The sequence below is a fragment of the Chroicocephalus ridibundus genome, chromosome 6 (assembly GCF_963924245.1).
Source record: "Chroicocephalus ridibundus chromosome 6, bChrRid1.1, whole genome shotgun sequence".
NCBI classification, from domain to species: Eukaryota; Metazoa; Chordata; class Aves; order Charadriiformes; family Laridae; genus Chroicocephalus; species Chroicocephalus ridibundus.
The window spans coordinates 3,112,046-3,135,644 of NC_086289.1; the positions used below are offsets into that span (position 1 = coordinate 3,112,046).

At 41.9% G+C, this 23,599-nt stretch overlaps 2 protein-coding genes across 4 annotated transcripts in view; one reads left to right on the forward strand and one right to left on the reverse strand.

The window, feature by feature from the left end:
* DOCK1 (dedicator of cytokinesis 1) overlaps positions 1–23,599 on the reverse strand; it is a 323,879-nt gene that overhangs the window by 169,351 nt on the left and 130,929 nt on the right. The gene's annotated exons all lie outside the window — the stretch shown is intronic.
* Positions 1–23,599, forward strand: part of INSYN2A (inhibitory synaptic factor 2A) — a 51,769-nt gene that overhangs the window by 1,412 nt on the left and 26,758 nt on the right. For both annotated transcript variants that reach the window (XM_063339240.1, XM_063339241.1), the window contains exon 2: positions 14,050–15,235. In XM_063339240.1, the coding sequence (XP_063195310.1) occupies positions 14,055–15,235 (1,181 nt within the window). In that variant the 5' untranslated portion in view covers positions 14,050–14,054. The remainder of the gene's footprint in view (positions 1–14,049; positions 15,236–23,599) is intronic.

Below are 23,599 nucleotides of genomic sequence, written 5' to 3' on the forward strand. Positions count from 1 at the left end.
GGCGGGGGGGCGACAAGCCCGAGCGAAACAGGGACATCTTCCCACGTTGAGAGCAGGGAATATGCTCCCTGGTTATGTCACCCTCTCCCGAGGGGTCTGTCCCAAAGGAGCTGTGCCCCCCTGTCTGCCAGGAGTCAGCATAGGGGATGGAGCAGTTGCGTTTGACCTTGTATGTCTAAGCAGCTAAAATCCCGCACAAACACCACGGAGGAAAATTTAACTCATTAGGCTCTAGGATGGGGAAGTTTGGGAAGACCTGTTTTTCCAACCTCTGAGAATCATTTTTTTTTTCCCTGCTGAATGCTGTAAAGCAATAACAAAAGACAAAACAGTAACAGGTCATGTCTAATACAAACAGTGAATTTTTTCCCTCCGCTTCAGTGTTTCGTCGTGATTACTGTTCCTATTTACAGTGCTGTCAGGAATGCTGCATGTATCAAGGTTAAAATCTAGCTGCTAGATGGAAAAGCGACTAGCTTAAAAAAAATTAAAAAAAAAAATAATAATCACATGACATCTAACTGTCCTAGCCATGCACTCAGAATAATTTAATGTAAAATTTTAAGCAAACGTATCTATAGTAAAAATACGACACGCATGGAGAGTAACATATTTCCTTACTTTCGGTGTGACGCCTATTGGTGTTCTACCAGCCTGCTCCTGCCTGCCTCGCTTCACTACAGTAACACCCGGCTCTTCAAGTGCAAATAACAGTTCTAAGTTAAAAGCTGGATTTTTCCCTAGCATTATAAATGCATATGAGCAGTTCAGATGAAAATATGTCAGCGCTCAGATATTACTAATTTATCATCCGGAGGTTTATATTCTCCTATACAGTGATGGCATGCAGTCATTGATTTCAATAGAAATACATAATGTATATTGCTAATCCAAATGCTCATACTGAACAGTTGTAAAATAAAATTACTGCCCCAGAGTTTAAGGTGCTGTTGCATTTAAAGCACACTGCCTTCACGGAATGAGCTCACTGGGGAAGGGCTGATACTATATAAGCTTTTCTTTTTTTTTTTTTTTTTCTTTTTTTTTGGTAAGGACGTCATGATGCCCTTGATGAAAAATACGTGTTCTTTAGGACTCCGTGATTATTAACGATGTATATTTTTAACAAGATGCTCAAAGTAATTCTAATCTGGAATGAAATCAGTGCCTGTCCCCCAGACTGACACATAAAAACCCAGCTGGGCAGCAGCACCACAAAAGAAAGTATTAGTTACTTATCGAGAGGGACAGCACTTAACATTCAATGCACCTTTCTACTAATAAGGCTCAGAAACAAGTAGCTCATAAGGTCATCGCTGCATTTTTTTTCTCTCCCCCCCCCCCCCCCTTAACCGTTTCACTGACAGAAGCATTTTTGCATGAGAGATGCACAGCATATATAATTAATTCACAGGAAAAATAAAAAAAAAAGAGTAGCTAAGTTCAACGGAGATGAACACACAGGAGGAGAATATGGCTCAGCAGCCCAGGAGCCTGCGTCGGCTCCTGACATGCACTACCAGGGACCCGACACTATTGGTCACCACAACACACCGCTGCGTTACTTGGAAATCCAAACTCCCCAACAGACTACACGAATCACCATGGGATATTAACAATAATATCGAATTTATCCCATTCCCGAGAACTGAAGAGCAAACTTAGCAATAGCAGCCCTTTGCAGTGAGCCATGTGGTAGCGAAAGCCAGGGAAACCTCTTGGCTTGCCAAAAATCTCTGCTAAAATGTAAGATACCTCCACAAAGCTGTTGAGCTGTCACAGCTCAAGGCAGGTCCTCATCCAGCCATCGTCATCTCGGACGGGGAGAACTGAGGCCGTGTAGTCACGCAATTTATGCATACTTGAGGAAATTACAGTAAATCTAGACTATTTGAGAACATAAAAAATTCATGTGATTGTTTAAACTAGCTATTAAAAAGGTCTTATATTCTGTCTGATGACAGCCACTCTTCAAAGAACTGCTGAAAATTTGTGCAAGATATGAAAAAACATGTAAGCAACACATCTATTTTATAGCCCAGTACTCCCTTAGATTTTTACTAATCAGTCTGCAAATTAAATAGGCCTTAAGGAAATGAGAGCACGAGCACATTTTAAGGGGAAAAAAAAAAAATCTAGTGGTAAATTCAGTGCGAGTTCCATATTTAGCCTTCTGAAAATCACTGCTTGCTTTTATTCTGCTTAGAAAATACTGTATGACCTGTGAACAGACACAGGTACGACTCACATTCAATTTTAAATGATTATTGAGCAGACAGAATGTGATCAGAGCATTGTCTTATTTTAGTGGCACATCCCCACTTTGGAGTCTATTTACTACAATTTTCCTACATTCAGGCAGAAAACAGCCTCTTTGCTCATCCCTTAATACTCTGGGAAGTAGTTCAACTTGTTTATCCATTTGCACAGCACAGCGTCACGGTGATCAGTGCCTTAAAACTCACCTGCCTTGCGGTTACACACGTAAGCACAAGTCTCGTAGGCCAAGATAATTGATTATAAAAATAACAATTCAGTGATCGAACAGCAATTCTTGGTGTCCTTCTCTCTGCCTGATTTTTTTCCCCTTCAGTGGCAGAAAGACACCAGGCCTGATTTTACTCCACTAATAGTTTTTCCATCCAAATCCACTGATTTCAATAGCGAGGAGCGTGGAAGAATAAGGGCCATTTTCCCAGTCTGAATTAGAGATGGATTTAAAAGCCCTGGGACTGAAGGCCTCTAAGTTCCACGATATTTGGGTGCAGATCGGAACTTTTTAATCTGTCATTACAAGAGAAGACTTTTGTCCTTGCGGGGAAGGGCTGGAGCTCTACCACACGTCAGATTCCCCAATCCATCTGCATCGCGCATCATTTGGCCCCCTCAGACTCAGCCCATATAAAAAAAAAGAAGGTGTTAAACACCTCACAAATGCTACGTAGTTACGGCCAAATACGCCTGAGGCTGCAGCACCTAGAAAAGACAGACTGGAGTACTGATTTGTACCCAGAATCTGCTTGCCCACAGTGTGCTCACCTACACGCGACAAATTCAACTGTATGGCTAAGTGCAGCCAAATTACGTTCTGACATTTGAAATGAGACTTTAGTATTAGTTTTCAAGGCAAGAAACTACAACTAGTAAAATAACAATAATATCTGAATAGCAAGAAGCAAACCAAGCCAAAGTATTCACCCACAGTCCGGTACCTAACGCTCAGGAGAGCAGAATGGAGTGATCAGCCAGAAACACGCAGAAACATCGCACTAGAGGAGCACGACAGTCCGAGACAAACCGTTCACTGCACTGGCTCTTCCTGCAGGAACGCTACCAGTTTGGTTTCCAAAATCCTTATCTAACACCAGAGTTTCATTAAACAGCCTAAAAATGCAGTGGACCAAAGAACATGTGGGCACGTGGCTTTTGCACCTGATTTAAGAAGATGATTAAAGAACCGGCGCATGGCTGGGCACACCGACTCCGTCACGGCCATCGAGCTGTGGGGAAACTCTCTGCAAAGCGGTTTTCCATAGGTGCTGCCTGCCGTGGCTGTACGGTCCCTTTTTCGGCATCGGTTTCCTGCACTGAAAATGCTTTCTCCCGTATTGATTTCTGCTTGGACATCCTGCTCCTTCAGATGCAAAGCTGAAGTCTTCTGCCCATCTCCACAGAGACTATTAACTACTACTTTTTTTTTTTTTTCAGTAGTCTACACCATTGAAAGACTTTTTTCCTCTGGCTGTATTTACTTTTACTGCCATTTTACCTGGTACAGAAATTCCTTACTACTTGTACTGAAATAATACTGGCAAAATCCCAACCGTAACTCGTGTTTGTGACATCCACGGGGAAGAGAAGCAAGCGGTTGGTGTTATTTTTGCCTGTCCGTGATTGCTTCAGCATGCTTGTAAATAAAGCCCACAGAGTTACAAAATTAAACCATTTTAAAAAAAAAAGCAAAGGAAGATGGTTCCATATGGTCTAAGTGAGGAGGAAGCGTCAAAAGCTTACGAAGAAGGATTTACTTGTTTTGTGCTCTTGCTTCCTCCCTTCCCTGCTTGTTTTATACCTGCCCTTCCTCACCTCTTCATTTCCTTTTACCCTCCAGGAAAAAGGCAGACACCTAGTCAGGAATTCAGCCATACGAGAGACAGCCCCCTGAAACAAATCGTACTCACAGCACTTAAAGCTGTAAAACCTTTGCTGTACTGCCAAAAACGTCCACCACGATTTCCAATTAGTTAAAAATTGTCATTTTGTATTTAGAGCCAGCTTTGACCAGAATTACGAGACCCGTCCGACTGCAGTACATCCATCCCAGTGACCTAAGCCACAGGACCAAGAATAGTAAGACTCGTTAGATTTCAGTGAGACGCACAAAGCGAAACACGGGTACGACAGCCCAGCCCAGTGACCCCAGCGTGGATGGATATATCCAAACCGTCTTTAAATGGGGTAGTTTGGGTAGCGGTAGTGTCCCAGCTTAACCCCAGCAAACCTGCTTTGTGCTTGCCGGGAAATCAGAGAGTTGTGATGCCGATGCTTGGACCAAGTTGGTGAGGTCAAAGCTGATGCAAGTCAGACAGCCCAAGCAAGCCCCAAATATTTGAGTCGCGGTTAAGTGACTTTTAGGAATTGAAACAGTCAAGATGCTCACTACAAAACCATTTAAGCAGGTGCGGAAATTCAGGACTGTATTTTAAAGTCAGCAGCATGAAAAGTGGTTTGGGTCTGATTAGCTCTCCTTGGGAGAAGGAAGAAGAGACAATTCAGTGAAATCAGTCATGTTTGGGTGCTTATATATAAATTAAAAAAAAATAATACAGCAAGCCCAATCTCTCCTTCAAATCATTAGTAATTGGTTGTCTGTGCCCATTTTGTTATTATATTCATCATTCTCTTCTGCAAACACAATCAGAAATGAACAAGGAGGTATCCAACAAGTAAAGAAATTTAAGTTGTGGATCAGTTTAATACATTTTTGTGTATCAAGGCCATCAGCAAATAAAACACAGCAGTATCTCTAAGGAGCTGACAAAGAGACAGATAAAACAACCCAATGCTGAAGAGAGTAATTCAGCAGAAATTATGCTCGAACTGCCTGGTAACACCGATAACACAGCTCCATTCCGTAGACTGAGCCTAAGTTGCTGAATTCAAGATGAATCTCTGTATTTTAGGTAGTCCTAGCTGAGCCAGTTGGCGAGAATAATGTGTTAGCTTCTTGCATTCACACTTTGTGAGAGTACAAAAATACACAAAGCCACAATAAACATGACGCAAATTATCTGCCTAGTAGACAGTTCTGGTGCCTGGAGCATTATCAGGCAATTCCCATTAATAATAGGGGAGTCCTCAGCGGCTCAGAGAAGCAGAGTATGTAACCTGAATGGACAAAAGGGGCATATGGATGTCCTTAAGAGGACCTCTCATTACTCCTTTAATACACTTCCTAATCATCCATATCACAAACAACCCATCCTAAAACACCATCACCAGAATGTTCATTTCGAGATCTTACTCCACGTCGTCTCCCCGCTCCACAAAACCCTGGAAGCAGATTATTCTTCATCTCCACACCACCTTTGCGCGCTCTCTTTGTCTCCCTCTTCATCTCCACACAGACATCAAACCAAACCCATTTTCCCTGGTCACCTGGAACGAGCCGTTTGCGCCAGCGCTACCCATCAACTCCCGCCCTTCTCCCGGAGCCCTCGCCTTTGATGAGAACGTGAGACTTTGGGAGTTGAGATTTGGGAAATTCGCACCGATGTTCAAACTTACGACAACTTCCCCTCACAGCAGAGTTTGGCTCTTCCTTGATGTTATTTATTTCAAAAGCACCTTAAGAAGCAGCTTTTGTGAAAGAAGCGTTACTGCGTGAGGGACTATTATTCAGTTGCAGCACAGCGAGGGGAGCACAGCGTTTTGCTCCACTAACATCACTCTTTTCAGGTAACTAATGCTCATTTTTGTACGAGCCTTTGCTCTTGCAGAAGTCAGACTGGTCCGTGCACTTCTCTCTCCTTTCACCAACACCAGCACGCTCAGGTCTAACTGCGCGTCGATCACGTACAATTACAGCAGGGCCAGAACCAGAACCTGCTTGAAACCAGAAACTGTTCACAAAGGTGCTCCTCGAGAAGGGGAAAATGGCACCGCCGTTATTTCTTGGTGACTGCTGACCGCGCTGGGGCGCAAATACAAATCTCCTAGAGTGATACTGTTCACCAATTAATATCCTGCTAACGATGTCAGGTTTTAGACCGGCATTACCCAGCTCTGCTGTTCAGCACCGCTCCGCACCCTCCCAAGGCTTGTCTGCACGTAACCCTAATCCGAGCAGAAAGAGCTGACAATGTTCCGGTACCTTACAACCAGTGACCTCAGGAAAGTCATTCCTGTCTGTCACCTCCCGTTTGCAGCCAGCTCTAGCCCAGGCTCCCCCACACATTTTCCATACGGTGAGATGATCCGCGTTCCCCGGGGAAGGGACTGAGCTGCATACCTTGCGCAGCGCCCAGCCTGAGCACTGCAGCGCCTTCCCCTCACCCGCACCCCGAAACTCAGGATGCAAGACCGACGCGCGGCGGTGGAACACGCTTTCCGCTTTTTTCCTCTTTTTCCTCCTCGACACTTGAAAAGCTACAATGACAAAGTAAAGAAGCTGCAGGTGATGGAGATACTTGCAGTCTGGACACGTTCTCCATCCCTAGCACCCGGAGCACTCTCTCTTTCGAGGTCTGACAGTTTTGCAAACCTGTTGGCCAAAGCTAAAGAACAGAACTGATTTTTTTCTTTTCCTGTCATTTGGTGGTTGATTCTTTTTTCCTGAGCACCCTCAAAAACTATTGACGTTTACCAAGAACAATTAAAAGTTAGTATTCGACAGTAACGCAGATAAGGAACTGTCTTTAAGCTCTTGTTTTTAACAGCTTGCTATTTAAATTATTTAAGAGAAAGTCCCATAAAAATGAAAAAGCCTTCCGAGTGAAAGTACGCTGGCTTTTGGACTCCTGGAGGACAGTACGGTATAAGGAAAACTATTTGTGATTCTCCTAGCAACACATCCTCAGCAGCAGCCTTACACTGCGAGCACCAGCTGTACCACTGACAAAGAGTTGCACAGATTTACATGGCAAAATAATGCTAATAAACCTTTACTCAGATTTTCATAGTAGCAGTAGCTGCAGAGCACAATGAGAAAAATAGGCATAATTCTTTTAATAGGAATGTTATTTTTTCCAGTACACTAAATCCTAGCAAATGTTTGACGTTATAACACCACTGCGAATTGACAGGGAACATCTTTTGACATTGCATTTGTTCCAATATGAATTTAATAGTTATTAACTCGGACCACAAGGGTCTGTATTATTTTTAATGCAAATTGCCTATTAGTGTTACTGTTAGCTGCAGAAACATATCATAAGAAAAGTAACCCTTATTTGTACAGAATTTTATTGCATTGAATGGATTCCTTTTAATTTTATGCATGTAACAATACAGGAAGCGACAAAATCTAAGTATTATTAAAGTTGGTGTTCAGAACACATCATAGACATGTTAAAATTATAGAAGATAGCATATACCAGCTGTGCATTCAGGGAAATTGTTTTGTTTTGCAAGGAAAATTTTAAAATTAAGTATTTTCTCCTCCAGTAGATTGCTGTTTTATCTAAAATCTACAGGCTTATTAAATCATATATTTTATTTGTTGCCACTTAGTTCTAAAGCTGAAGCTCACAAAAGCATTTAAAGGCACTTATTGTTTATCTCAGCCATTAGCTAGGATATGGTTTTTATGCATCATTCGTACAGAGCCTACCAAAGGATGGGCGAAAACAAAAAAAAAAAAAAAAAGACAAATGCCATATGATCATGTTTATACCAAAGGAAGACTTTTCAAAGCAATTACGAATCTCTCATATGTCATCACTGAAACTAGATGATCGACAGAGCCATTTTTTGAAATTGTACCATCACAACTCTACCAAACGTTTGTAGTTTTCAGTGCAATGCATTATTTCCAAACAATGCATCCCAAAGCTGGCGTTTGCAGCAGAATGTAACTACAAAACCAAAGGCTCAGTCTGGATTAATAGACTTTGTTTCAGTCTGTGGAACCTATTAATTTTTGCCAGTGAAAATACGAACCTCCCCTTCACAAGCTGTAATTTCGGTCGGGAGCAGGCAGGGCAGGGCGTACAGGAGCTTGCTTGTCTGCCAGGCACAGCAATAACCCAGGTGAGAAACCTCCACGCGCCTCCAGACCACGGGCTGAGAAGCACTGATTTAGGCAAACGGTAGTAACGCTCTGTAACCCACTGAAATGGCCCAAACTTCTCAAAACAGGAAGATTTTAAGGCTGGGACGAGTCACCCTCTGCTTGATAAAATAGAGAATACATAAATGCAGCAATAAGAATGAATTCAGTGTTGAGCAATAAATAAGGAGGTTGAAAAGAGAGAAAATTCAAGTTCAATGCCTAAGGGTTTCAAAACCGATTTAAAAAAGAAAAAATACTAGTTTGACATTTACCAGCACTGCTAACTGTTATTCTACATGAACAATTCTGATAAAAGGAAGACGGACTGGTCTGCCACATCCATTTTGTACGTCAGTAGATCTATTGGGAGGGGGGTGTCCTAATAATAGTCATCAGTACTTTTTACGCCATAAAAACTGAGCATACCTGCAGCCTTGCATTTATCCAGAAGTCATATTTTACCCTCATACTTGTGTATTAAAACTCTATGAAAAATTTTTACCACAGGAAAAGTTTCTGCCAACAACTAATAATTAGTAACTAGCTAAGTTAATTCATATTTTCCAGCATTTTTATCAGTACAGTTTTGTTTACTGGACATTGCTTACTTATATTTAGGTTACTACTATAGGATTTTTAAGTTTGTATCATAGCAACGTGGTCGGTTAATCTAACAATTGGATTCCTTTTAAGAGACGGAAAATAGTCCTACATGAATTTAAAGAGAAGTCAAAATGTCTGAAAGGGGAAGAAATAATACTGTATCAGAGGAGTCTATAACTCAAAATTAAGAAACCCATTTAGATCACATGCAGAACACCCTCAGGCTGCTAGCACCGGTTTACACGATGGTATATTTGGAATTAGCACAGAATAGGCTTCCATCTTGTATTTGTTTATAGGAAGTAAACCCAAGTTTCTTTCAAATGTCTATTTTTAGTGGTAGAAACGTATTATAGTCTATGCATACACTTACAAGATGACTTATAGACATCAAACAGGTTTTGAAAAACAAGTATTATTACATTTTGTGATAATACTTGGACATCTAAAAATGGCATAGGAGGCAGGGGGGATTTCTCATGAGAATGTAGAGCTGCCGTATATTCAGGAGCCTGAAAATGTCGCACATCACTAATGAGCCTTCCTTTACATGGTAAAGCCCAATTATTTGCAATCCCTTGCATTATTTTTCCTTTAAGCTATTACATACATGCACAAAAAATCTGTGCGCTCTTACATGTGCATAGAAGCTTGCAGCTGCATCCCTAAAGCCTTCATTTGCTCTGAAAATACAGAGGCTGAAATCTAGGCTTCTCTTCTGCATTTGGAACTTGGAAAAGTTTAACTCCACTCTGCTTATTAACACATTTAGCCTTTCAGTATACTTCTGTATCATAAAACTGACAGAAATCAAGTTTAAATTTCAAGGTAAGCCACAAATCTCCTTTTCCTTCATTAACGAATCCGTCTGGAAATTCAACGCTGTAATGCACCTTACAGTGCAGTGAGTTTGCGGAGTTTGGGATTAAAAGCGGAGGTCCCGCAAAGATTGACAAGCCACAAGTTTATAAACAAATCAAGTCTAAAAACTGAAAAATAAGCTCTGCGATTACTTAAATATTTGGCTTAGCAAATCATCTCGTGCAATCGGGGTTTGTTTAGAATAACCAGGCAAAAAGTTTAAATCTATTATCTGTATTTAACTGAGCTCTGCCTGCTGACGCAGGCTTGGCCAGGACTGTTGGGAACCCACCGCTCCTCGTAACCGAGGCGTGAATCCCAGAAAATCGGTCTCCTTAGAAATGCCCACTGCGTTGCTGAACTGAGGGGAAGAAACCTGGGCAGCATCAATAAATGGAGAACTGAAAGGGAGGGATTTATTTAATTGAATAAAACATGCTATGGAGAGCCTGACATAATGAAGAAAGTGGTTTCCATAACTTACCCTGAAGATTTTATATGAACTTAAGGCTTCTCTGTGCATCGCTTTTTTATTATTATTATTATTATTATTTAATAGTTTAATTCCATATTCAAACATAAAGGAACGCTGCTTAAGGGTAATCAGACACAAGTTTATAAACAAATCAAGTCTAAAAACTGAAAAATAAGCGCTGTGATTACTTAAATATTTGGCTTAGCAAATCATCTCGTGCAATCAGGGTTTGTTTAGAATAACCAGACAAAAAGTTTAAATCTATTATCTGTATTTAACCGGCATCAGCAACTAAAATTCAAATTCAAAGCCTTTATTAGCCCCCTGACAGAGTAAGCCATAAACTCGGCAGTACTCATGCAAACCGAGAATCTCCATCTCAGTAGTTTCCTGAAGTATCCCAGAATCCTGCAGCTTCTACGGGATTTCACAGCCGCACATTTGCTGTGTGCCAGCCTTGCCTTGTGTTCCAGAAAAAGCTCCCGAGCTGAGCAACGGGCAGCAGAATTACAGATAGACAGCGCAGGGAAAGGAAACATGTCACGAGATTCCCTTTTCCAGTCTCCCGGTGCGGGCCCAGGCTGTGCCTGTGGCGTGTTCCCATTCCCCAGGAAACCAGTACGGATGTTGGGACCAGCAAGATGCAGGTTGAACGATTAAGCAAGACCTCCCAGGAGACGACGTTGTAAATGCTAGCGCCTAAGTAAGCCAAAAGTGGAGTCAACACCTTGGCCCAAACAAAAATAAAGCAAAACAAAAAAAGTATTATATAAACTCTTCCACATTAAATATTTAACTCGCAATCAACTGTTTGCTCAACCGTTCTTTTATCAAATGTGTTTATATAGTTCTCCTTGGAGACACTGAGATCCGAGCAAGGCTTAAAAAAAAAATATCTAGTTCTTTTGGTTGTTGTCATTCTTAATCACAGGTACCTCTAAAATGATTAGTCCAAGCTACTAGTGGGAATAGAAAACTCTAAATTAGCTAAATCAATCAGGCCTGGGCAATTGGGAAAGGGAGACAAGCAATTTTTGAAGAATCAATTTATCGGCTATTAAAGACACACTTAAAATTAACTGCATCACAGAATATAGTACCCCATTTATCTATTTGTATTCTGTAGAATATCGACAGCCTCCTGGTTTCATCTGGGTTATGGACTCCATTAATTCCATCTGTTAAATCATCCCAACCAGACCCAGCGATCCGGCAGCCCCAGAGATTATGGCATTAAAGCGGTACCTCAAATAATCTGAAAATTGAGACAGGTCAGAGGTACACTAATAAAACATCAAGCCAATACTTTAGAATAAACTGTATATTAGTGGATCCTCCTGTCAAATATCCAAGTGCCAGAAAACTCGCGTTTACGACTCTGAGGGATCCTCAGAGATGTTTGTAATAAGTGACTTTCAGATCTAACAACTGATTTTTGTAAGCCTCTTTTATGGGTAAAAATGTGTGCCCTCTTTTCAGACGTAATTACTGAGTATTTCACATCTTTGTAAATGCAGCATTTCATATTTGCTACAATTTCTCAGTAGTGCATGAACTCACATTAGCGGATTTGAAAACTAATGGATATAATGGCTGTTGTTTTTTTCTGTATTTAGTTTTTTGGTAAACTCATTAATTTACCAGACCGTTATGGAAGATCTGCTTCCAGGAGTTCTACATTAATGAAAGCACAGAGTTTTTGATTTTGACAGTAGTTTTTACAACATATTTTAGCTGTGTCTAGAGCCAACGTCTGTCCAGTTGCAGGCCAATGGATCAAGCTTTTTATCTTATACAGCACTTCATTATATACAGACAGAGTTGGATGTACGGCTGTATTTCCTACCATCTCCGTCTTTGGAAGCTATATGCAGAATGCCGCTCAAACAGAGCCCAAAGCAGCCAGCACAGGATACTAATATTCCCCACAAAGCACAACTGACTCCTTATTTAGGGTTTCAACTGGAACACAAAATTCCTGACATTCATATGCCCTTAATTTATTTTTCACACACACACACAAATTTGTCCGTATTTGTACACCATGTATTAAAGGCACAGGGATAACTGATCGTACCCTTACAACGTACCACAGATGACTTTATCACCCTGCCCCACTTCATTTTTCCCCTTTTTGCTTGCTTCTGCGGACTTCCCGCTACACCACAGAGATTCAGATAGAATCGGTGCTCACTCCCCACTACCCGGACCTGGCAAGTCCGGCAGAAAAATGCAAACTAGACGGACTCCAGAAATACTTGTTACTTGTTTGCAAGTTACTGGGACCAAGGTGTAAAAAGAAGGAAAAAAATAAAAATTAACTAATGACACTTTTGCATGAGATTTTTTGAAAGCAATTTGATAAGCCAGGAGTCCAACCTTGCAGTATACAGACTGTCTGCCACGCACGTTTGTGTGTCTTAATAACTTCTGGGAGATGTTACTATTACTTTTAAAAACCCATAAACATTCAATTTTCTATTGAAAATAATTTCTCCATTATGTTTTCTTAAATTAAAATGAAAAACAGGCTAGTCATAAGGATTCACTCGCTTGTGCCACTGAGTTGACTTTACAAAACCTACCCTAATTTGGCACTAAACTCTTCGAGAGTTTCACATTTTTTATTTAATAGACAAAAGAATTTTAATTAAAAATTTATTTCAAATACCACACCTGAAAGTCCCTTTATTCATTTTACATCGCAGTCTGAGTGCCTCTGGGGGTACATCCGTGTTTAAATAGGAGATACACGCAGAATACTTGGATTAAGTGGGAATGTGGTAATTCAGTAAATCTCAGCATTAGGGAGAAATCTGTGCAATAGGAGAGTAAAACCGACAACTTCAAATGAGGTGTAAAAATGAGGTCTTAACTATCCAGTTACCACCGATCCCCTCTGATCTGCGCAGAGATAGAGCTGTTGGGTTTTTGCTGTAAGCACTTGGCATCTTTTCATCCTTGAGGAGATGCTCGTATTTCAATAGCAGATTAAGTCATTTCTGTGAATCATCACAGGTTTTTGTGGGTTTTTTTTTTTTTTTTTAGTGCTTTAGGATCCTTTTGGGATAAGAAGCTGTATTATGAAGGCATATTACTGCTTCTAGTAAAGGATGGCTTGTTTTGCATTTGAAGCAAAACCTTAATTGACGCACTGCTGACTTCCACAAACTTCAATAGTTCATGAATTTCATGCATTCATCTATATCCATCTATATAAATCCATCTATAAATCTATGTAGATTTAGCTACGAGGTACATTTTTTTAAAAGTCCAAATAATGACACCTCTAATGACCAGTTAATTTCTTGCAAAGCCGCAGAGTACGTGACCCAGAAGAAACAAGTTTTGTGAGCAAGCGTACTCTGAAAAATAATGTGAGTTTGACACTTCTTGCTACTAAACATTTAAAGGTGCACTAGGGGCTGATCAGTGCTATAGACTTCTCTTTATTTGTACAAACACGCTTTGCTTTTCATCTTCCCCATACTTTTTATTAACGACCAAGTAAATTCAGAGGACGTGCTTCCTGAGCGCCCGTGCTGCCCTGCGTGGCCCCCGTCCTCTGAAAGGGGCTGGAAAAAACTCCCGGTGCCACGAAAACCACCTCTCTGAGGAGCAAGCGTTGACAAATCGAGATGAAAGGCAGGAGTTTCTAGCAAAACACCACAGTCTAACGTGAAGGACTATGACTTAATTAAGAGAATCGAGCAAAAAGTTTGCGAGCGGCAGCCTTTTCACTCAAAGCAAAGGAAGTTTGCCCAAATACTGCAAATCTGGGGGGGAAAGTTGCATTTCTGTTGTAACACGAGGTTTTTTGAACTGTTTTTGCGTGCAGGCATCATGGTGAGTAAGGAGCCCAGCAAATGCTTACTCACCACCTCGGAAAGCGAAGTTGAGCCAGCGGCTTCTCTCGCTTTGGAGATGAAATACGCCCTGGATCCCAACCGGCAGATTAAGAAACGGAACAAAGCCCTCCAGGTGAGATTTAAAGATATCTGCGAGGCCCAGAACGAGCAGAGGGACAAACAGCTCTCCACCACGCAGGATCCCGACAAGAGAGACGCCAAGCCCATCTCCTACAAGACGGCATATCGCAAGTACATGACCGTGCCCGCCCGCAGGTCGATACCCAACGTCACCAAGAGCACAGGAGTTCAGACTTCACCCGATCTTAAAAAGTGTTACCAGACCTTTCCTCTGGACCGGAAAAAAGGGAATATTCTTAAAAGCGCCTCGACCGTCGACACCTTCAAGAGTGAGAACAACGGGTTCCTAATAGACGTGAAGGACAAAGAGGGCAGAAGCTCAGGGGAGGCCGTTCAGTGGAGCAAAAAGGCCGGCAGCCTGCAGACAGCCGAGTTCATTTCCCACATCCACGAGCGCGGCAACGCGGGGTCTGGGGACGACGGGGCCGAGGCCTGGACAAGCAGCGATTTGCACAGTTCTCCCAAAGAGACACCTCTTCCTCCTCTCCCAAACTCGGCCGACCCGGCTTCGGAGGAGCCCGCCGTTGCCCGGCCGCCTGGCCGAGGGAGACAGGCCTCGGGGCGGCCGGGGGGCGAGGAGGCCGCCCAGCCCCTCCACGGGAGGGTCTTCAAGACTGAAGTGGCCACCGTTTATTTACCAGCCTCGCAGTCCGACCTGTCAAACCTCGCGGCCGAGACCGACTGGTCGCCGTGCCCGACGGGCGAGGAGGACAAAAAGAGGACGGTGCACCTGAACGGTGTTCAGCCCCCGGCGGGAGATGCTCGAGCCTGCTCGTCCCGGACGCAGTGCCAAGCCACTGAATGTAACGAACAGACCCTTCAGATAAAGGTTTCGCCCATGGAGGAGAACCAGCCTTGCCAGACGGCCGTCGCGGTGAGCGAGGAATGCCAACAAATCGTGCCTCACACGGAAGTTGTGGACTTGAAAGCCCAGCTTCAGATGATGGAAAGTTTGATCAGCTCTAGTCAGGAAACCATAAAAGTGTTGTTGGGTGTTATACAGGAGCTAGAGAAAGGAGAAGCTCACAGAGAAGGGTGAGTAGAAGCTTTTTAAACAAGTATAAGCTGTTTTGAATGTCTTTTCTAACAAGTCTTGCCCCTGTTCCACCACAGCACACCGAGACGTTCCACCTGGCCATGCTCACACAGACTCAGTGTTGCTGCTTTAGAGGCGAGTCCTAGGGAGACCTGCCAGCAGCAGTCACAGATTTGGCATCTGCTTGTCACAGAGTCACAGAATGGTCTGGGTTGGAAGGGACCTTGAAGACCATCCCGTTCCACCCCCCTGCCCTGGGCAGGGACACCTCCCACCAGCCCAGGTTGCTCCAAGCCCCGGCCAACCTGGCCTTGAACCCCTCCAGGGATGGGGCAGCCACAGCTGCTCTGGGCAACCTGGGCCAGGGGCTCACCACCCTCACAGTGAAATATTTCTTCCTGAGATCTAACCTAAATCTCCCTTCTTCCAGTTTGAGGTCATTACCCCTCCATCCTATCACTACGTCCCTTTGTAAAAAGTCCCTAGGATGTAATTAAGTAATTATTTAATGAAGGACCTATAATATCTTGTCTTGTACCACTTCTAACAAGCACGGAACGAGCCACTCTCCAAACAGGATTAGTGAGGATGCTTTCACATCAGCAGCTTCTATTAACCATAATACTTCACACGGCATGAAAAGCAGCAGAAAACCTTAATTCTGTAAGAGATTTACCTTTTTAAGATTAAGGGATATTATTACAAGTCTTAATATAATTCCATTAATGGCATATGAATCTTGTCTGGTTTACTTTCACCTTCTGAATTTTTAATAATATTTCTTTCAGAAGGAAATTAAAACTTCGAAAATCAAAGTCTTTACAGCATTCACACTACTTTACACATGACAAACTCAAGCATAAAGAAAACAAATTTTGTTAACTTATGTTACTTTAACCAACCTATAAGGCATTACAAATACTAGTCACTGGAACACAGTACAACCTTTAGTCGTTATCTACACAGTTCAACCCTCTCTTACATTACCTTTAACAAGCATTTTTCAGAGTCACTTGCCTTAGTTCACTAATCTTTATTCAATGACTGCACCTCAAAATGTCTGTGCACTGTTTGTGTGTGTTTAAATGCTTCTGTAATTAAATCATCGTTTGTCAGAAGAAATCCGGATTTTAAAACGAGAATCCAGTAGCTCTTGCTACTTGAAGCAGCACATCTTTAAGGTACATCTTAAGATTTCTAATTCAACTCTTTCTCTAGGAATGGGGAAAAAACCATCTTGTTAATCCTAAAAATTCAAAGTGTTTTTCGTTAAAAAAAAAAAAATCGTCTTAGCTGTTGGACAATGTTGTCAACACAGCCTTAGCATTTTTCGTTTATTTTACAGCTGGTTACAGTATTTTTAGAATACCTTGTCAAATCCTGGATCTTCAGACTGAAAAGCTTCTTGATCTAGCTGAAAGCAGCTCAGGCTTACTGATTTATATTTGTTTTTTTTTAATTATTATTCAGAAAAGTATTCCTCTGACTTTCTTAAATTACAGAAACTGCAAGAGAATTGGGAAAAAGTGGTATGCTGCTTGTCAAATCACAAAACACAGAAAAATATTTCATCATAACTCATCATCTGATCATCGAGAGCCCCGTGTGTATGAACACACACATCTGCCCACAGCCATCTGCTATAAATACCAGTGCTCCCTCCATACACTTACAGATCAATTTTTAATCTTTTCCCAAAGATAGTAGAGCAACAGGTGCAGCAAATAATTATTTTTTTTTAATTGCCCTCTTGTAAGCAGCCCCATTTAATTAGCCAACATGAGGAGTGTATCCCCGCCCTCGGCACGAGAGAGCTCTTGCCCAAGCTATCGATGATTGCTCCTATCTTCAAATAATCCTCCTGAAGCTGTCAACCTGACACAGCTGTAGCCTGTATTAGGCCTAAAATAGTGAACTATCCATAAACCCCAGTTCTTCACAATATCTCTACTGCCTCTTATACACACAGCCACGCGTATCGGGGTCTGCACGACTACATTACGTTGGACCAAAAAGAGCCTATTTCTTAGCGCTCCTTTACTTTCCCCCCATAGGTTCCCCAGCAATGGTGAAATCAGCCCCTAAAGACACATCACACATTTTTTCAAACGTGTTTTGGTACGTGGAAGGGACAATTAAAATGTTTTAATGATTCTTTGACGTTAACTGTAATCAGCGGCAGTTACACCAGCGGTCGAGGTTAATTAGAAAAGTTGGAAGCAAAGTACCTAGAAATCGAAGTGAGATTTCAGATAGGGGCGTTGTTTAAACACAATGACAGGCAAACGTGCTGCCTTAAAACTTACCAAGAGCAGAAAACAGTTTCTACTGGGAGCCACTTTCAGCTACGCTTCCCTATGCTCCAGGCGCATCCCGAACATGTCCCCTCCCGGCCAGACACCAAGGATGTAGAGGTGGGGAAGGAGGAAGGAAGGGAGACGCGTACTTGCATATTTTCTCCTGGTTTAGGAGATCTTCTATTGCAGATCCCTCTCATTTTCTAGCTCCTGGCTGACTTTAAAGGAGATGGCACAAGGGAGCTCCGCATTATGCCTGGGACATTTCTGTTCTCCACTGATCCCGCTCCAGAGCTGAAAGAACACTCTGTTCTTGTGCAAAGCACCAACCGTTATTAACACGAAGCCTGTCTTTATCCCTATTTCCCTCAAATTAGACAACTATTTCAATAATAGGTTGCCCCGTCCTTTTATTAGAATAATTCTTTCCAATTATTGCCTTCATTTCTACAACATTTTTGCCACAGAGACCCACCACTGTGTACACTATTACACATCAATTTTAGCATATTGATCTTTTTTCCTTTTATAACCAGGCGTTAGGTCAGTTTATAACAAGAAATTAAAAGCAGCGCTACCGCTATGTCTCTGCTTACTGCAGCATATACGAGTCTTACATCTGCTAAAACAGAAAACGGTGCTCTGTTTATGGCACTCTCCTGGTTTTCTTATGTATATTAAATTCTTTATAGTAACACGCGTCAAGAAACAAATATAAATAACACACTGCTGGTAAAAAAAAAAAAAAAAAAAAAAAAAAAACAAACAAAACCAAACACAAAACCCACCACCAAACCAAAACAAAAAAAATGACCAAAGCCACAGCTAAATCTCTTAATCAGATTTTCCTCCCTTCAAGAACATCGGTGTTCCTTAAGTGCTGTTGTAGTGCCATGGGACTAGTGCTCAGTGGATTCATTTTCACTAATATGCTGTAGGTCTTGAACTGCTATTACTGCAATTCATCACTAAATGAGTCTACGCCAGCAAAATTGTATCAGCATCTCTGAAGACAGCAGTATCATCCTTTGGGCGAGTTGCAGCTATGTATACTTTTCAAAATGTCAGGCGTACGTTATCGGCAATTAGCAACAGCACACCGCACTCGGCTCTGCTGAAAGGGAAGGGAAAAGCCACGGGAGGAGGAAGACGAGCCAAGGTGCGGCACAGCCTCCCTCTTCCTCTGACCTGGGATCGGGCACCATTTATTGGGCACAGAATGCAAAATTCAGGCCATCAGGAAACACAGCTCTTACCGTCAGGGGTAGGAAACATTATCACTAGCTAGTGACCCCCCCCCCCCCGAGATCAAAGGAAATTATTAAAACTCTGTATTTCATATATGCATTATTATTTACTAAATATTTGGCAAAATGGTAATTGTATCTTACTATGTGGAGGCTTCTACGTGCAAAATTACCTCACAGCAAAAGGCGTTCAATGACATTTGGGTTAAGTCAGGCACGAGTACAGGTAACAGAGCTGCGGCTTCAATTCAGACTTCCAGCTCAGAGTTGGAAAATTGTTGACTATTACATGATGTAAGGTGCAACTTTATAACACGGAACAAGTTTTATGCTCCGAACGATGTTTGCTTTATCTTCTAGTAAACTGTTAGCAATCTATATCAACTGTAGAGACATTTGTCTGTCTCCAGCTACAGTGCATTCAATTAAGCAAGGCAAATTCTGCTGTTTCCCTGCGTGGAGCTTCACTAAGGACAGCAGGACTGAAAGCAAAATACAAGCCACTAATTCCAAAACCTGGCTAACTACAGTACCGCCTATGAAATATGTAACAGAAGGCGAAGAGATAATCAAAAACATTTTGTAGCTGGAGAACACCGATGACCTGCCCTTTAAATCCTTCCCGTGAAAAGTAACAGTAATCTAGGCCCTTCTCATTATACACCAAATCAGCAATTTTAGTAAACAAAGTACTCAATTTGCTATACAAAAATAAGTCACGGTGTTTTGACTCCGACAGGCCAAATGCTACACATTAGACAAGAGTTAAATGAACCTATTTCAGAGATAATTTATATTCATTTATTAGTCGACAGTGGTTCCGGAATTTAAAGAGCTCTCAACAAACATTCATGAAACAAAGAGTCCCGGGCTCCGTCGAAGAGGCTTTGAAAGAACATGTTCTCATGGATGGAATTTAAATGTCATTTCACGTTTTCCAATGAATAAGGGATATTTGTGTCTCGCATTATCATTTCTAAGCAGAAAATAAACCAATACTGTGTGTGTCTGGATGGATGTTTGGATCAAAGAGGAGAGGAGAGGAGAGCGTCGCCCGGTGCAGAGAAAGCGTCCTCACCCAAATACTTCTGTCTCAAAAATGCTGCAAGCAATCATCCCCAAGGTCACAAGAGCTGAGCGTAAACTTATCATCCTGACTCAGGAATGATGGCAAATGAAAGTCACAGAGCCAAAGCAATTATTGCCCAGATTGTTTGCTTTTCTCCTTTTCAGAAGCTACTTCAAGCCCAGTCCAGCTCTTCAGCTCAGACGAAAGAGACAGAGCAAATAAAGGCAGTAACAACCTCTGCTGTCTAACTCAATCCATCTACGCGCACGAGCCAATACTCTTAAAAACTGGGGAGTTCCTTATTTCACGTAAGGAGAAAAGAAAGCTTAAAGAGCTTACAAGAATACATACAGCCTCTGAAAGCACAGCCTTTGGAAGTAAGGGGCTAGCTGCAGGAGTGGTATGACATGGTTTCATTTGGGATGTCCCCCCTCCGGCTTTGGTTTTGTTTTGTTTTTTCAATTACAGACCTGGCACGGGCACAGTAAAAGTTAAAGAAAATCGTTTCTAAGAGAAAACCTGGAAATGGAGGGGAGCAATAGATAGATAAGCTTAACGGCAGAAGACAGCTGCGCTACAAATAAATACAGGAAAACCAGAAAATACAGCAAATTCCACCTGTGATGCACAAACTGTATCATACACTGAGTACCATCATGTTTTAAGAGACTGTAACAGCAGTCCCTTGGGACAGGACTACGATGACCAGCTTTATTTTCAACTCTCTGATCTTCACATACATCTGTTTTGCCTGTTTCTTTGGAGAAGTCACATTCATTCTGACTGTGACTCTACCCGAGCCCACCTCCTAAATGCTCATCTCCTCACCCCCACTGCAGTTGCTGTATTTCACAATATACATCGTTTACAGATCATTCCCGAACACACATATAGCAAAACTCCTTGGAGATGGTAACAATTCACCTTTCTAAGGCAGAGAGAGGAAATCTCTTTCGATGTGTCTTCCTTAATCAAGGAAAAGAAATAATTTTTGCACAAATCAGTGCTTTGTGGCTCTTGTGACCCTTGGGCCAGTGGACGGTTGGGTGGTTTTTTAAAAATCTGATCCGTTTTCTCTGCTGTTTCCACAAAGAAACAGTCTTGGAGTGAGGCATTCAACAATAGTAGCCTTTTTTATTTTCTAGTTGCAATAGCAACAGAACGCCCTTCTCTTCCTTTTCTTACGGCCATTTGTATCGCTGCTCCCTCTCCTTCTGTAGGAATACAGTTAATTCTCATTACTAATAGCTGAACTGTCAGGCTTCGTCACTGCCCAAAAGCGTCACGTTATAAACTTTGAGCCACATTCAACCAGAGTGCATTCCGTGATCATTTCTGCTTTTCCATTAGGTCACTAAAGCAGTTTTAAGATGAATTCTTTGCGTGTGGACCTGTGACGGGTCCTCTCCCCTTGCCCTGTGCTCACTTCCCAAGGAGGGTCCGTCCCACAGCCATCCCTCAGATGCTCACCTGCCCTCCCCTGGAAGCAGGATCAGTGTTCAGATGCCATAAACGTGCCTTTACCTGCCCTCACCGTAAGCAACTTGGTTTTCCAAGCTGTAAAACTTCAGGGCAGCCTTCTCCCTTCTGTATTCCCCCACGCACAAACCCAGCAGACGTGGCAGCTCTCAGCAGCTCCCAGCTCGACGTGCCTCCTCACTGCAACAATTTCATTATAAAAAACTGCGTATTTCCTAATGAAGACTATTTCAATACCTACTATCAGCACCCTTGAGCCCTCTTATTAAAATCCTCAGTAACCCCAAATGAAAGCTGATTATAGAAGATTGATCATGAAAAGATCCAGTATCATTCAAAGTAAAAGATCCAGCATCACCCAAGGTTTAACCTCACATTAACCTTTTTCTGAATTAGATCACCAAAAAACAATCTGGAGTTTGATCTGCAAGGGCAGGTCACATGAGTATTTCAGAGCACAGTATTTCATAGGCCTTCAAAACTTGATGAGATTTTATATTTTGGGTAGGATTTTTCATTAGAGTTGGACTTTGATTCTGTTGCTCATAATCAAAGCTTCAGATCAAATTGTCGGAGTGGATAAAAAGGACAGACTTTCACAGTTCACAGACATTCCTGGAACATATGTCGTAGGTACTCGGAGTACCTAGATGCCATAACACGTAAGATAAAGAGCACTGTGTTAAATAACCCTACTGTCATAGCCACCTTACAGCTATTAGAATCATAGAATTGCCCAGGTTGGAAGGGACCTTTCAGATCATCGAGTCCAACCATCAACCTAACTCTGACAAAAACCATCACTAATCTAAACTATATCTCCAAGCACCACGTCTACCCGTGGTGGTGGTGACTCCACCACTTCCCTGGGCAGCCTGTTCCAATGCTTGATAACCCTTTCAGTGTAAAAATTTTTCCTAATATCCATCCTAAACCTCCCCTGGCACAACTCGAGGCTGTTTCCTCTTGTCCCATCGCCTGTTCCTTGGGAGAAAGCCTTTGTTAGGAGTATAGTGGCAGGAGGTTTTGAACAAACAAACGCTGATCAACAGAAAAGTGAACCATTAGCAACACGTAGTACGTGGAATAAACATAGAACAAACAAAAAAGAAACATCATCTCTTTAACAAAGTTACTTGATCTTTACTCTGTTGTCTCAAAAAGTCACACTAGGAACTTTCTGAGTCTCAGAAAACACACCTTATTTTGCTAATCTACTCCAGCGATTTACCTGCATATACTATACCAGCACAATTCAAAGAAAAAATTAGCATATTCAGAAAAATAATTTGATTTCTGTCTAATAATTTGATTTCTGTCTAGTTGCTATTCAACCAACTTTAAAAACAAGACGCACTATCGTTCACCACCACACCTCCCCATTTCAGCAGGGTTCAGCAGCACTTCAGGCTTGGAAGTGAAATTAAAGTTCAAGACTTTTCCATTAAATCGGCCGCAGTGACACAAAGTTAAAATAAAAGCAAACTTCCGCAATTCGAATCTGGAAACACCAGTGAAGTCTAATAATGAACAATTCAAGAAAAAGTGTAAGCAGACAGTGTTCTTGCTAAATATATCCATATGAATTACCGCAGATCATAAGGGAAGCTTTTCCAACTGTCACCAAGCTGTCCAAATTACATACCTGCAAGGAGAGTTTTTCTGCTAAATCAGTCTTTTAAAGAGGATGTTATTTAGGTACTGAATTACCAGTTTTCACTTTACACAATTAGAGTAATCCTTTAATAACTGCATTTTGACTCTCGGTAGTATTAGAATCCAAAGAGACAGAGCAATGAGCCAGGTACCTACCCAGTCATGTAAAAATGAGGCAAAATGAGCTTTATAGCGTCAAATTTCTCACTGCTGTTCGTCACCAAGAGATTAAGCCCCAGATTTCTAATTGACACCTACTTGTGAGCCCTTGGATTTACACAAAGATATACTTATCTCTTATCCCAACTCGGGAAAAATGGATTTTGACTGTGGACAATTATAGGAAAAAAGACTTGTCTGAAGAGGGTCGTTTTGTTTTTAAACTGTTGAGGCTCCCTGCTACCCCGGTTCCAGAATTAAGACATAAATATGCAATGCAGTCTTGAGAAAGCTCCTGTGCAACACATTCGGGGAGCTGAGGGTAAGCAGGGATTGGAGGCGACGAAGAGGTTGAGCTGGATTCAAATATCTGTGGATTGTTTCAGAAACTGGAGGAAAACATCTTTTAAGCGAGGAGCTCCTAGGCACATGTCTGTCCATCCTCTCTGAATGCCA